The 14972-nt window shown below is 37.7% G+C and overlaps 1 protein-coding gene across 1 annotated transcript; it reads right to left on the bottom strand.

The window, feature by feature from the left end:
* Positions 1 to 8281: 8281 nt before the first annotated feature.
* LOC149278668 (leukocyte elastase inhibitor-like) lies at positions 8282 to 13915 on the bottom strand. The gene is made up of 6 exons (XM_089501906.1): positions 13751 to 13915; positions 12274 to 12411; positions 10854 to 10971; positions 9384 to 9526; positions 9141 to 9308; positions 8282 to 8683 (listed from the first exon to the last, which is right to left on the bottom strand). Exons 1-6 carry the CDS (start codon positions 13913 to 13915, stop codon positions 8282 to 8284), a joined length of 1134 nt encoding a protein of 377 aa, XP_089358032.1.
* Between the last annotated feature and the right edge of the window lie 1057 nt (positions 13916 to 14972).

Genomic DNA, 14972 nt, shown 5'->3' with positions numbered 1-14972 from the left:
GCGGTGATTAAGTGTTAATGGTTTTCAGCGCTAGTCTAATGGCGCAATGCTGTTGCTGTGTTGTGCATGCTGCAGAATGAAGCTACCAAAATTATAATTGCAACATATATATTCCCTTCTCAAATGGTAATGACTTAAGAGATGAATGCTGACAGAGTGATAGTAGCCGACACCATTATTCTAGAACACCGGAGAAAAGGTGCAGAGCTACAGGACCTTCCACAGTCCCCAGAAACCTGTGTATGAATGATACTTTGAATAACGATTCTAAGAATGACAAAGTGGTTACATGCACTTTACAGTACAGTAAATTTTCATAATGCAATGTTAGATATTTCTTGTATCTCCAATGGTTTATTCACTTTCACTGCATAATTAATAGTAGTACTGCTAGCATGTAATGCAGTCTTTATATAAAAAAAATAGTATGTCATTCCATACCACAAAATAAAAAGATCACTTTCAATTGAGTTGCTTTTTTTTTTTTTTTATTTCCCTTTAGTATTTGATAATAATACTGTCAGCAGTTGAGCATGTGAAAGACATTTACATGCTAAATGGGGGAGTTAAATGCCATACTAATGGGGGAGTTAAATGAAGTCTAATCTTCTAACTCTGGTAATTATAGAAAGAAAGGGTTCATAAAAATAAATATGAATTAAAAAGGAAAAAAGTTTTGATGACTAGACAGCGCCTTCCACATGTGCATTACAGGGTTACATGCAGTTGGCATCTTGGGCACATTTTACCAACCTTTTTGTAGTGCTTACACCCGAAGCTACTCAAACTGAAAAAATCCTCAGAAATCAAATACAATTAAAATCGAAGACACAAGAATTTCCATTTGTTTAGGGCCGCAACTAATGATTATTTTCATAATTAATTAGTTGGCCGATTATTTTTTGGATTAATTGGGTAAAAAGAAAATACAATTTTTTGTTTAAAATAATTTAAAGAAGTTACTGGGGAAGTTAATAATTTTGTTTTGGGGGGGCAGTATGTTTGCAAAGATACTGTGTTATGGTAAAGTGTAAGCTTTTTCCCCCCTGGCATAACCTCCCTTTGGGAAAGTGTCCTGACCCCCATCGCTTACCCATAGGGTTATAGGATCGTACACCTCTGGAAAGATTTTTTGCTCTGCCTTTCCGTGAGACCACTTTGATTTCTGAGTTTGTCATCATGTCTGTGTAGGTAAAAATAGTATGCCTATCTAGTTTAGCCTTCCACATATGATTAGAATGATAGTTGCTAGAAAGCATTTAAGTGCCTTTAATGACACAGGTTCATTCACTGCACAGGAGCTTGGGGTACAGACCTAATTCAGGAATGGAAAATGTAAATGTGTTATATAGCGTGTGAAGTTCTCCTTACTTTGCTTTGATATTTTAATGAGACATACTAGAAAGGCCACGGATAAGCCTTTAATTATAAAGAGACATGTGTCTAGGTTGCTAAGTTCCTAAGTGTCATTGGAGCTAAACAGTAATCGCTATATTGGAGCTTAATGAATCCTCTCCTTAATATTCTATTTTTGGCACTGTACCATTTTCATTAAAATAATTTCACTGTTTAGTATAGAGATAATGATTGCATTTGCTTGGTATCTAAAATAGGAGCGGTACTTTATTGGTGTGATTTTAAACAGTGATTTTCAGCCTGCATTATGTTAATGAATGTACACTCCATCACCAAAAATATGTGGGCATCTATGGGAGTATTGTTAGGCGTTCCATTTCAAAACTATGGGCATTATTACCGGTATTATCTTTTTATTTATATAGCACCATTAACATAGCCACTTATATAGTGCATTAAGGGGCTTTCTTTGCGGCTTTAACAGCCTCCACTCTTCTGAGAAGACTTTCCACAAGATATTGGGGTATGTGGGAATTTGTGCCCATTCAGTTGACAGAACATTTGTGAGGTCAGACACTGATGTTGGACGAGAAGGCCTGGCTCACAATCTCCGTTCCAATTTATCAGAAACAAGTTCAGTGGGGTTAAAGTCAGGGCTCTGTGTGGGACACTCAAGTTCCCCCACATCAAACTTTGCTGGAACTAAGGGGCCCAAACCCAATCCCTCCTCCACTAAACTTTACAGTAGGCATTCCGTTAGATAGCATTCTCCTGTTATCTGCCAAACCTAGATTCGTCCATCATATTTCCGGATAGTGAAGTGTGATTCATTACATTAAGTTCCACCACTCCCGGTGGCTTACGTCTCGCTGCTCGGCCATGGGAAACCCATTTCGTGACGCTCCTGATGCACAGTGGTAGTGCTGATGTTGCTTGCAGTGGCAGTTTGGATTCTGTAGTGAGTGATGCTACAGAGAACAGACTATTTTTATGATATTCAGCAGCGTCGCTCTGTGATTGTTCATGGTCCACCACTTCATGGCTGAGCTGTTGTTACTCCTAGATGCTTCCACTTCACAATAATAGCACCTACCCTGGGTCAGGGCAGAAATTTCACAATCTGACTTAAAGTCACTGAGCTCTTCTGAACAGCCCATTCTACTGCTAATGTTCGTCTACGGAGATGGCTGCCTATATGGTAGGTTTTATACCACTGTTAGCAATGAGTGTGGCGGAAACACTTATACTCAAATTATGCCTCGGTAGCAGGGTGGGAAAATAAAAGCAGAGTTTAATTTTTACTTTAGAGGGTATCGGGTGTTAATGGAATAGGTGCGCAGATATAGCGATAATATAAGGAAAATTAGTCTTGTAGCAATCTTATCAAGGGATTGTAGAGGTGAAAAGTGGAAGTGGGGCTAGTAGTAGGTTAGGGAGTTCCACAAGTGAATTTACCGTTCGTAGTCTATTGTGCTAAGAAAGGATTAATTTGAGAGGTGTTTCATAGGTGAAGAATTTGCTTTGTGATTTGATATCAGGGCTGGAGGGCAGAATCAAGCATGACACCAAGGCAGCAAAAGCTGCATTGTAAAGTACCAAGGAGAATATATATATATATTTTTTTTTTTAATATAAAGTGTCGTAATATCACTTTGCCCTACCACTAGAAGTAAATATATATATATATAAATGAGGTCATTGTTCAGCTGTGGCACTTACTGTGTACAGGAAATTCTAGGCAAAATTTCCAGTAAATTCTCAATAAAAACACTTTGGGTATATATATAAAAAAAATCCCTGGTCCTAATGGGGTTAATTTTTAAGAGGTAAGTCTTTGAGGTGCAGAGAGGCGGTAAAGGAACTTAACATGAATCTGTAATGTCCTACAGATACTCAGCAGTACCAGAACACCTTTGGAGGTAGCAAATCTGTGAGGAATGCAATAGCTGAGGAAGGAGGCATTGAGAGTGGAACATAACAGCAGTAACACCATAATCTATGACTAGCCTATAGTTGTATGATGCTATTGTAACATTAGGGCAGTAGGAGTTATTAGCAATGAGAGGTAGAAGTCTGTTAGTTGTAAAGCATTATGGCTACAGAGGTTTAGGTACACTATATGGACAAAAGTATTGGGACAGCTGACCATTACACCAAAAGGGACTTTTATGACATTGCATTCTAAATACATAGACATTAATATGTAGCCCCCCCTCCCTTGCAGCTATAACAGCTTCCACTCTTCGGGGAAGGCTTTCCACAAGATTTTGTAGAGTTTCTGTAGGAATTTGTGCCCATCCATCCAGTAGAGGATTTGTGAGTTCAGGCACTGATGTTGGATTAGAAGGCCAGGCTTGCAATTTCTGTTCCAGTTCACCTCAATGGTGTTCGACTGGGTTGAGGTCACTTCCCTGTGCAGGCCAGTCAAGTTTCCCAACACCAAACTCATCCAATCATGGCTTTATGGACTTGTTTTGTGCCCTGGGGTGCAGTTATGCTGGAATACAATGACTGCGTTCCCTCAAAGTTGAAAGCATTGCATTGTCCAAAATGTCTTGGCATGCTAAAGGGGACATATAGTGTAGATGAGGGCTGGGTGTTATAGCAAGGTACAGAGATGGTGCTCAGAAAAATAAGGTTATACAGTACAGAGATGGCAGAAAGACCAGGTCAACTTGGTGGCCATCATACTGCACAGGGAAGGTGGTCCACTGTGAGAGGTGAGGGATAACAGTTTAACTCAAAACAACCATAGTGAGATAATTTGTTTGCTTTTAAAATTTAGCCTCCTTCTTTACTTTTTGCTCAACATTCACCCATCTACCCATTTATCTACTCATTTTGAGCAAACCTCCTTTTTAGATAATCTCATGCTTTTTTATTGTATGATCCCCTTTACGCAACATATTCTACAATGCATTTATACTTCTTTCAGTCTCTCTTTCGCTATATAATTTCCCCAAAATATTTGGGTAATAGGTCCTTTTTTACAATCAATGCATTGGTGTACTCCTTTTTGTCCACAAGAGGGCAACATTTTACGAAACATTTTTGTACTCTTACATGTTAACCAATAATCATGGGGTTTTTTTGGCCCTCTTATTTCATGGTTGGTGGAGCAATATGAAAATTCTGAAAATGTATACCTGTATGAGGTCAATGATGAAAAACAACCAGAGTTCAATGCTAACTATACAAGCAAAAACCGCAAATCCATATGATGCTTTATTTTAAACCAAATATCACAATTTGAAGTAGCCAATAAATGGCAAAAAGACAGGGGCATTTGGATAATTCAAATGTCTATCCTACATAGCGGGGATGGTTTTGCACAATCTGCAAAAAGGCAGAGATAACTCTATCTCAAGCTCTCTTGTCTCCGATTTCATGTGCCGCCGCATGACTACATCATCAGCAGAAAAATATCCAAGAGGAGCCACAACATGCACTTAGATGTCACATGGCGTGACTTTGCTGCTCAGGTGCCCTCTGTTATAGGCACATCCCTCTCCGGGAGATCACCATGGAGTTGTGCTGGATTCCTGCACAAGGCTAGCCCAGGCAGGAATAATAAATAAAATAGATGAATGTGTTCGTGTGATGGACAGGTGAGGCTACTACAGCAATGATATTCACTGAGCCAGTGCTCCATATCATTCTGACAATACTATGCCTAATTGGAATGGGCAGGGCATATAAGCACCATTAATGCTGCCTGGGCAGGGGCATCGCTGGGACGGCTACTGGGGCTGAAGCCCTGAGTCTCAAATTCATAGCTCAAAGCATACTTTAGCCCCAGAGTCTCCATTTGGGGCTATGGGCCAGAAATGAATGCAGAGTGCAGAGTTAAGACAACATATCCCAGCGCTCAGCACCAGTGGCCTATGTGGGGGGGTCCACCCTGCGTACCACCCGAGGACCAAGCTCGGTTCCTGGCCCAATTGAGAAAGAAAGAGAAGTAGAAATATACAGAAACGGGAGAGATAGGAAAAATGTGAGGTAAAGAGAAAGCGGAAGAGTGATGAAGAGAAACGAGAGAGAAATAAAGAGAAAGATGGGATGATAAAGAGAACAAAGACAGATAAAAAGCAAGAGATAAACAGAAAGGGAAGAGACAGAAAGGAGAAAAAAGAAGAGCGATAAAGAGAAGGGGAGAGATACAGAGAAATTGGAGAGATAGGGAGAAAATGGAGAGGTGAAAAGTTGAGATAACGAGAAAGGGGAAGATTAAGAGGAGACTTGAGTGGAGACCACTCTGGGTGAAATCTGGGTGAGGGGTAAGTCCTGTTGATGCAATCTGGGTGCTGGGGCAAGTCTATATGTACATATCATAGAGTAAATATTGGATGTCTAATACAGATAGACTTGGTTGCATATTTTCAGAGAGGTTGTTGGAAGAAATCAGAATTGTGTTAATTTTGAAATGTTTTGCAAGTATTTGTGTGTTGTATGTGTATATTTGTGCAATGTGCCCCACTCCCAAAGCGGATTCCACTGCTATCACATTTTGGAGACCTAGCAATGTCCCTGCCTGTGGGCACCCATGCCTTTAAGTGATACCTATTTCTCGGTCACCCTAGTTAATAGTCTAATCCAGACATGTAAGCCTTACTAATTCTATCAGCACCTTCATACATCCCTACACTTTTAGCTTAAATTTTTGTTGTGTAGGAGTGTATTAAAGTGATTTACAGTCTTCTACATCTCTAAATAATTCAGAAGATAATTCTTCTTATTACCTTCCAAGACATCCCCCCATAAGAGGTATGCAACTGAATGATCAGAACTGCAAAGTCAGGAATACATCTGGAGTGTTGGTTGCCTTGAAAGAAATTGCCTGTACTAACCTTACCGTTTTCAAGACCCGATGAATCACAGTCATTTGATGTGTACATCTATCAGGTGGTTAACCAATTACATCCACTCCATGGGGGTGAGTGGGATTCTCTATCTGCTAATTGCTCAGTGTGCCCAATTACACCTGATTAGAAGAATGGGGGGATGTTTTTCCTTTGAGCAATTCCCAGACACCATCACATAACCATGCCCTACAGGCTCTCCATGGTACTGAAAAGTGTAATCCAGACATAGACCCTTTACTTACCAAATTCTAGAGAGATAACAAATACAATCCAGATTGCTGATATGCGTGGAATCGGTATGTCAAGTTTTCTTCTCTTTATTGGGCCACATGAGGAAAAAGTTGATATATACCAACATGGGCACTTACCATACTGTGTTTCTGGTTCCCAATTACAATAACTGACCAACTGACAATCACTGGCATCAGGGAGATTTGTTCACAATGTACAGAGACCACCCTAACCAATATCTAACAGATAGAGAAAGTCACTACATTGATGATGAACTTGGGGGTTCATGTTTTTGGCAGGACAAAATTGGGTTAACCAAGAAAAAATGTTTGCAATGTAGCATAACTGAGAAACAAAGAGCCTTGCCTCTGCAACCTTCTCTTCACTGTTTGTTGTGAACTCTATAGACATGTTACTTTCTAACACAAATGAAAAAGAATGGTTATAGCAGCTTAGTAGAACAGAAGGATGGGGAATGAAAGCTCAGCTGTTTATTTAAAATGATTCTGGCTGCTACTGTGATCGAGCTAGGCCTGTACAAACTGCTGAGCATCAGTAGAAAGTGAATGGAGGGTTTGTCTTTTTTGTTACAATAAAGAATATATCTGACTATGCTGTCTCTGCCACTGCATTAGCACACTGAGCCAGTAAGTAATCTGTCATGTCTGAAAATTGGAATAATCTCGGCCGAACTCCAAGGTTCCGAAAATGTGAGGACATAAAATACAGCCATTTGATAATCATGGAGGCTTTTAACGGGTTTGTCAAATACTGGAACACCTACCAAAAATCCACAGTTGTGTGTTACACCTTTTCAGTGCCAATCATTTATGGGGCACATTATTCACAAAGTGGGCCTAGGGTGCCAACCATGTATCCCATATGTTTATAGTGGCACTTTCCTCATTTCTCAATTGTGTTAAAACTTAATATTACAGAAATTACAATAGGGTTACTTTGCTGATTACATCCTCTATAGGAATTCTTGCATTTTTAACTTCACAATGGGAAGCACCACATTTACAATTAAGTAATTAATTCATTTACAACTAAGTGGTTGGCACCACTTAAGGTAGATACCAACCACCCACATGCCAGTAGAGATAAAGGGAGTGACAAAGTAAATTGCTCATTTTAGGGTAGAGGTATTTTGGAAAAAAATTTGGACCAGATGTGGCAGCAGCACACATTATACTATAGGTAATAATGCTGTAATTAGTACCCAAATATATTTTCTTAAGAAATATGATAAGTGTCTAAAGTTATTTATTGTAGACATATTGAAATGTTGCAGTTTATTTTGAATGTTTTTTTTTATTGTGAGGCTTATCTCCTTTCTTCTTTTGCTCTGTTAATTTAAAATGTTCCTTTCTGCTTTATGAATAAAATAAAAATATGTGGGTGCTACTGGTCACCACAGGACAGTTCAGTTTCTTGTTAAACCCTCAACGTTTTGTATTTGCAATGTTTGATAAAAAAAATAAATAACAATTTATCACAATCACAAGGCCATTCACTTGGTTATACAGTAATCTCTTTCAATTTTTAACTTGCAATGAAATAGAATGTCTTTTTTTGACATGTGTGAGGGTTTAATCAGGGCATGGCTTTCACTTTTGATAATATGTAGGTAGGAAGAAAAAGCTGCATAACCTAATGTTAAAGAACATAGAATTTGCTGATTCTAATGTCTTAACTTTTTTTCTGTGAATACAAACAAGCTGGAGAACAATAAGCCCTGTGCTTTCGTAGACATGAAGGTATTTATTAAGATTGACGATAGATGGGGCTGTGTCATAATTACATCATTAACTAAAAGGGAATGTTTATTTCTATGGGGATACAAATCTGCCTAAGAAAAGAATGCTCTTTGTTGTGTTGTTGCGAATTAAGAATAGAAATGGATGGTTAGCATTAAATTCTTCTTCCATCAACATGCAAACCATCGCAATTCCTGCAGTGGCTGCTGCTGCTTCTGTGCCCTCTTCATTCACCTCTACAAAGGACTTGTGAACAAAGTCTGATAAAAACAGGTTGCTTGATCCAGATATACCAGATAGATCTGCACTTCCTGGATTAAAGAGATCCACTATTCCCATACTAGTCAGCTTAGACTTGAGCTTGTACATGTCCTCCAGCTTGAACTTTGGTAGATGAACATGAACATCAATTAAACTCATATTCTCTGGTTTTGTCCATTCTTGAAACTTTTCTACAGTCAGTTCATTTTCAAGCTGTGGTCAAAGAGAAAGAAAGCTAAATACAACAAAAGAAGGTCCTTTGCTACCAATACGAACAACTATTTAAATGGGTACTCATCTACCTTGGCTCAAATTGGCAACAGAACTCAGTGGGTCCCTCAGCTCTAAAGAACATTTATCTGCCGCCTTCTTGGTACATTGTGTTTTTCCTGTCCAGCAGGCCATATAAGTAAATTATTTTTATGGAAAGATTAGTTCTTATGATATGTAATTGAGACTCTTTGCTGCATGCTGCATCTGATAAATAATATCCTATATAGCTTTAAAGTTTCTCAAGGACATTTGATTATGGTTCTTTACATAGAAAATAGATAAGAAACTTGGTAAAAAAAATATTTATCATAATAGTAATGACTTGTTCTACTTGCCTTTGACCAAGTGGTATCTTCCAATGTAATAGGGTTTAATTATTTATTATAAAATTATATACCTTCTGTAGTCCAGTGGTGTCATCGTCAATTTTATCTGGCAACATGATAATCATACTAATATCTTTTCCAGCATATGGAAGCTCCAAGATTCTACAGTTGATATCGGGGATGTAAGCGAAGGGGAATTTTTTCATTTGATACATCATTTTTACCATCTTCTGTTCATTCTGTGCAAAATAAAATAATCATCAGTACATGCAAAAAGTATTTCATGTATATCTGAACATGCAATTCAAGTTTACCTTATTTAAATTGAATGGCTTTTCTGTGGTCTCTTTAGGGTTGAATTTCTCGGCCCAGTCACCTTTGAAGTAAATGGCATTTGCCAACACCAACTTGGTAGTTTCGTCCACTGATCCCTCAGCCAGCAGCTCAGGAATTTTTCCTACAGCAGAAATGGTGTTATTCTTAATATAACAATTACCATAATTAAGAGTACATTAAATTGCATGTGGAATAGTGCATTAAGGCAATCAGTGGTATCATAGGGTAACAAAAAGGTAGATCTTATATGTGACAGAATGTGCATGATGATAGTGGAAGCATTCATGAGTATTCCCCTGAGCTTGGCATCAGGTGGCTACGTTTAATAAAAGCGAAGCAGGGCTGCCTGTGCCAATCCACCAGGAGTAATACAGAGAGTTTAGGCGCTACTCCGATTGGTTGTGATTGGTTGCTCTTCCCAAAAGCATAACATGAGGAAGGTTGGTTGCCCTCCAATCGGTAGCTGTTTAATGAAGTGACTATCCCCTATTAGCGGTTATTCCACCAACCCAGAAGCGGGTGCTTACAAACGCCCACTGATCTAGTTGTCTTATTGCCCCTCTTCTCTACTGGTAAAAGGTTGTTTTTTTCCCAATAAACAGTTCCTCTTGATATCTCCTAATCATGTCTCTACTGGCCTTTGATGGGATACAAAGACCCACAAAAAGCAGCAGGACTTCCCTGTCACCCTGGAAAAGGATAGCTTTCAATGATGGCTAAGGTTTTACCCTCACAGCCCTTGTTACCGTCATATTATGTATACAGTGTCAAGCAAATAATTATCTCACCTTATACTGTAATCAATCTAAGACTAGGATCAAGTAGACAAGTCATTGAACCATTCTGCTAGAAATAATTGTTCACTTTACGGGTTATGTATAAAGAGAAATTCTGGTCCCAAATTTTTAAATAATTGTCAACAGAAACATGTCCATTGGTTTCTATGGTGATTGCTCCAGAAATGGTCTTTGCACATAGCCCTCAAGCAGTGCTGTGTTAATTAAACAAGCCCCCATCCATACCACCATTCTTCTGAGAAGTGGGAAATGATGTCATATCCTGCCACCCTGCCTTTTAATGATACGCAGCGCTGTTCAGAAATAAACTATAGAGGCTGTGCCAATTCACCATAGTCCTCCACAGTGTTGATGGACCAGTTGTCAGATCGGTGCTCTCTTTTTTAACTAGCCCGTCGAGCAGTGGCGCTACAGATCACCCAAAGGCTCCCTGTTGTAAGGCAGATTGAGCATCCATTCCTCTGGCATCTGTCATACACGATTTACACCAATGGTTTTTTTTTGTCTGCTGGTTGATTCATTTCTTCATTGCTAATGCTTCATCAGTAATGCTTGCAAGATTAACATACAACTTAAACATATTATTAATCATTATTTATCACAGTTATTTTCTTTGCATGGTCACTAGCACACAGTATTAGGGAACTGTACCTTTAGTCTCTTCTGACACCCAGGAGTTTATTTCTTTTCGGGCAGCGTTTGGAGAAGACATGAAATCAACTATTCCTAAGTCTGCTTTGTACAAACTTTGGATAGAAGATATAAACTCCTGTAAAATATGTATAAAATGTTTTAAGAACAATAATCAAAATAAATAAAAAACACTCCTCTTCCACTCCGTTTGTCCCTGTTTTCTATGTTCATCTGTATAATCCCCTTGTACAAACACAACAGAATAAGTGCATGCTATAGAAACAAAAATGTATGTTCACGCCGATAAATAATATGACAATACAACACACTAAAGTTTTAGCCTCGTAATCTTGTACCATATTTTTTAATTGTTGCCTTTTTTTATATAATAAATAATATTTGTCTGTAGCACATCCTACTGCACACACACAACCTTCCTATGGACGTAGAGATGTGCAGTGAGTTGAACAATTTACAAGTAAAAAAACACTTTTACTGTACATTTATCCTTGTTCAATATTTTTCAAAGGGTACACTCGTTCCTTATGCAAGCACAATCTATTTCCTAAACCAGCAAAGCCCATATTATGCTATGTAAATATGTTTTGGGAGCTTAAGGTATTTTTTGATATATTTGATATTTGTGAGCACAAATACCAGGGAATCCCGAGTCTTGAGAATTTCACCCCTACCATTTAGTCAGATCAGCTGTTGTTTAAAGTGTCTGGTAAGTGGTTAAACTTATGACAGGAACTGTGTCTTTTTATTTAGCAGAGCATAAAATGACAGAATTCTATGAATGGCACAACAAGCAAATTTGAATGCTATTAGGAATAATTGATAAACTCAAAACTTATCAATCAAACTTTAGGTCATAAAAACATTACTGCATCGACTACAGCTGGGTAGGACTCAGCATGTATTCTGCTAAACTACTTAAAAAACACAGTTCTTCAAATATTTTTTATAGGAAACCGTCTAGGGCTATAACCGCTACAACTTTTTGGTCTAGCCCTCATTTTTGAATGTTAGTGAATAAAGACACCAAATTCACAGTTTGTCCAAGAAGATCCCTTTAGAGACCCAACCCACTAACACATACTAGGACTTACACGAACTGTTTCCAAGGTATATTTCTTTGACAGCCCATCAGGTATCACATTAAAATTCTCTGGAAAGCATGGTAGTATAACAGGGCATACATATAAAGTTGTTCTGGTGCAATCCTTATATATAGCAATTTGGCCAGATTATTTTGCTTTATAAATTATTTATTTTTAAACACGACTTATAAAAAATAAGGTCTAAGAATTAGACTTCCCAATATTACATTCGCATAATCTCAAATAACATGGAACATCATGCTCACTGGAAGGCATACTTGACTAGGTACAACACCTGCCCCACTATGTGTTCTTACAACAGTTTTTACTCTTACAGGAAGGAAGCTTGAGGTCTTCTCTCCAAACAGTCGGTTGGCCAGATTCAGAACGTATGAAGAATCTGCTTTCTTGTTAATTTTAGCACTAAGGCTTTGGAAATTTTGTTGGAAATCCTTATCATCAACGTGCATGGTCTAAATTTAGAAAACACATTGTTAAATATGTAAAAATAGACATATTATTTAGTGTTATGACAATAACATATTGTATGAGATGATACCATATCCAACTCCAACGTTCTAAAATATAAAACCCTACCCTCTTAAATATATTTGTATTAGCATGTAATTAAATAAATGTATTGAAAGATTCAATACTGCTTTTATTATGCATTGTCTGAATACTGAAGGGTATCGTACCCAAATGATAACTAAACCACCATACCAACATTTAAGAACAACAATACACTTCCCAAACATTACACATTGATATTGTTATGTCGACTCACAACATCACACTGCAAAATATGTTACATATTCTAAATGTTAGCATTACTTTGTTAACTTGTCGTTAACAAAATACAGGGTTCACCACATAACCACAACAGTTTGCTTGATGAATACTGAAGACATCTGGGACTACATTTTTTCACGATATACAAAAGGCAAACAAATACTTGTTTGGGTGTTTTGGGGGCAGATATGTTAAATTATGTTTCTGGAAAAGAAAGATAGAAGGATTTTTTGGCCTCAAAGAAAGATTGCACACCAAGACTATTAGGAAGTGTGGATGGTTATCCCAACTGAAATGCCATAAAAAAGTTTGAAGGACATAAGTATTACAATTCTGAAATTCATAAGTAATTATATACATCAGATGTTCTAGCACACAATATTATAATTGCTGAACACTATAAATTAATACATTCAAACACTGGATGTTTGCAAAGGAAGTGCCCACTTGTCTACTAGTCTTGACTTGAATGTTAGAATCAATTTTGAATTGTCAGATGCAAATTAAATATTAGATGCATTAGCCTGGAATTTCCTGACGTTTGAATTGTTTGCGGACATGAAGTCATCCTAAAACCATGTTTTTTTAAGCGAATATGTTCTTTTTTTATGACTAGTATATTATTGCCAGCTAGACTATTGCATGCTATTGCCCAAGTTTCCCTTCGTTTATGAGTAACTTTCATGACCATAAATCAGCTTATATCCACCTCTTACATTTACGACCTATTAACTGTTCTAAAGGAACCACCATAGATAAGGTTTAATAATTAACCTTTTGTTGCATATAGGACTAGTCATATAGCTATTACACCATAATCCTGATATAAATAAATCTAAAATGTGGAAACAGTAGTTTATATAAAACCATGGATTGATATCAAATTGATTAGTTCTTATTTATCTTTCAGCTGCATTGAGTTTCATTGATCTAGACTACATACACATATTAGTAATGGTACATACAAGTATATACAAGTACTACGTGATTGTTAGTTATCAAACTGCAAAAAATACATACCTTAGAGATTTGCTCAGCAGTTTTATCTTTTGCACCCAACACCACCATACCCAGTGCTGCTGATATACTGAAAGGCGAGAAGAAGACATTTCCCTGATTGCTTTCATTTATCTCCCTGAATAACTCAAATGAAAACTGGGTGCCAGCAGAAGCCAGTTTCTCCATGTTTGTTCCTAAAATGACAATATAAGTATATGTGACTAAGTTTCCAGACAATGGTTTCTCCTTTTTTTAATGCCATCATAAATACATTTTATGCATAAATGTATGTTCTAGAATATATATATAGACTGGACAAATCATTAAGCCAATTCCACACAAAAAGTATGGTTTTCTTCCTGCTTCCCATTTTGCTTTGTTAGAAGACGCTTTTGCCCATTTAGAATGTTAAAGGGCAGCCATTTTTCACTTAATACGCCTTTTTTTTCTCTTGAAAAATATTGGAAAAAAAGCATTGTCCAAAATATTTTGGTATGTCCCCTTCAGCATTTCAAGAGACTTTAGAAAATGCTATGCTCCCAACTTTATGGGAACAGTTTGTGGAGGGCCTTTTTCTATTCCAGCATGACTGTGCTCCCAGTGAACAAAGCAAGGTTCATAAAGACATGGTTAGATGAGTTTGTTGTAGAAGAACCTGACTGGCCTGCACAGAGCCCAGACCTCTACCTCATTAAACTCCTTTGGGATGAACTGGAATGGAGATTACGAGCAAAAAATCCCACAGAAACTCTTCAAAATCTTGTGGAAAGCCTTCCCAGAAGAGTGGAAGCTGTTATAGCTGCAAAGGGGAGGCAACTGCGGATTAATGTCATTGTATTTAGAATGCAATGGCATAAAAGTCCCTGTTGATGTAATGGTCAGGTGTCCATATGGTGTATATACTATAGTAAGTACTTTTGCAACACAAGGGTTACTGGCAATAACATAAAGAACTGTAATGTGGGATTAGTTGCAATGTTGACCGAAGGTGAGGAAACATAGCTTCTACTTCCCGAGAATTCTGTTTTTCCCTGCTATTACCTTGGTGGCACAAATTGTGAGAGACAGATTCATGGGAAGGGTTCTTACTGGATAAAAAAGAAAACTCAGGGGGTTAAGAACTGTGGCACAAAATGTAAGATTTACAAGAGAAAAAGAGTGGGAAACACAAAAAAGCATTCAATTCATAGTCAGGCTACTCAATCAGTAGTGTTTGGAAAATGTATGTAGACTCTTCCAAGTA

The sequence above is a fragment of the Sceloporus occidentalis genome, unplaced genomic scaffold (genome assembly GCF_023333645.1).
Source record: "Sceloporus occidentalis isolate IW3139 unplaced genomic scaffold, rSceOcc1.0.p SCAF_186, whole genome shotgun sequence".
Lineage (NCBI taxonomy): Eukaryota > Metazoa > Chordata > Lepidosauria > Squamata > Phrynosomatidae > Sceloporus > Sceloporus occidentalis.
The sequence above is the reverse complement of the archived record's forward strand: the minus strand, read 5'-3'. Positions and strand labels throughout refer to the sequence as shown.

Coding starts and splice junctions, on each gene's coding strand:
- LOC149278668 (XM_089501906.1), bottom strand. CDS start 13,915: ATGGAGAAACTGGCTTCTGCTGGCACCCAGTTTTCATTTGAGTTATTC. Junction 12,412..13,750: donor CTGCTGAGCAAATCTCTAAG/GTATGTATTTTT, acceptor TTCTAAATTTAG/ACCATGCACGTTGATGATAA. Junction 9,527..10,853: donor GGTGTCAGAAGAGACTAAAG/GTACAGTTCCCT, acceptor TTTCTGCTGTAG/GAAAAATTCCTGAGCTGCTG.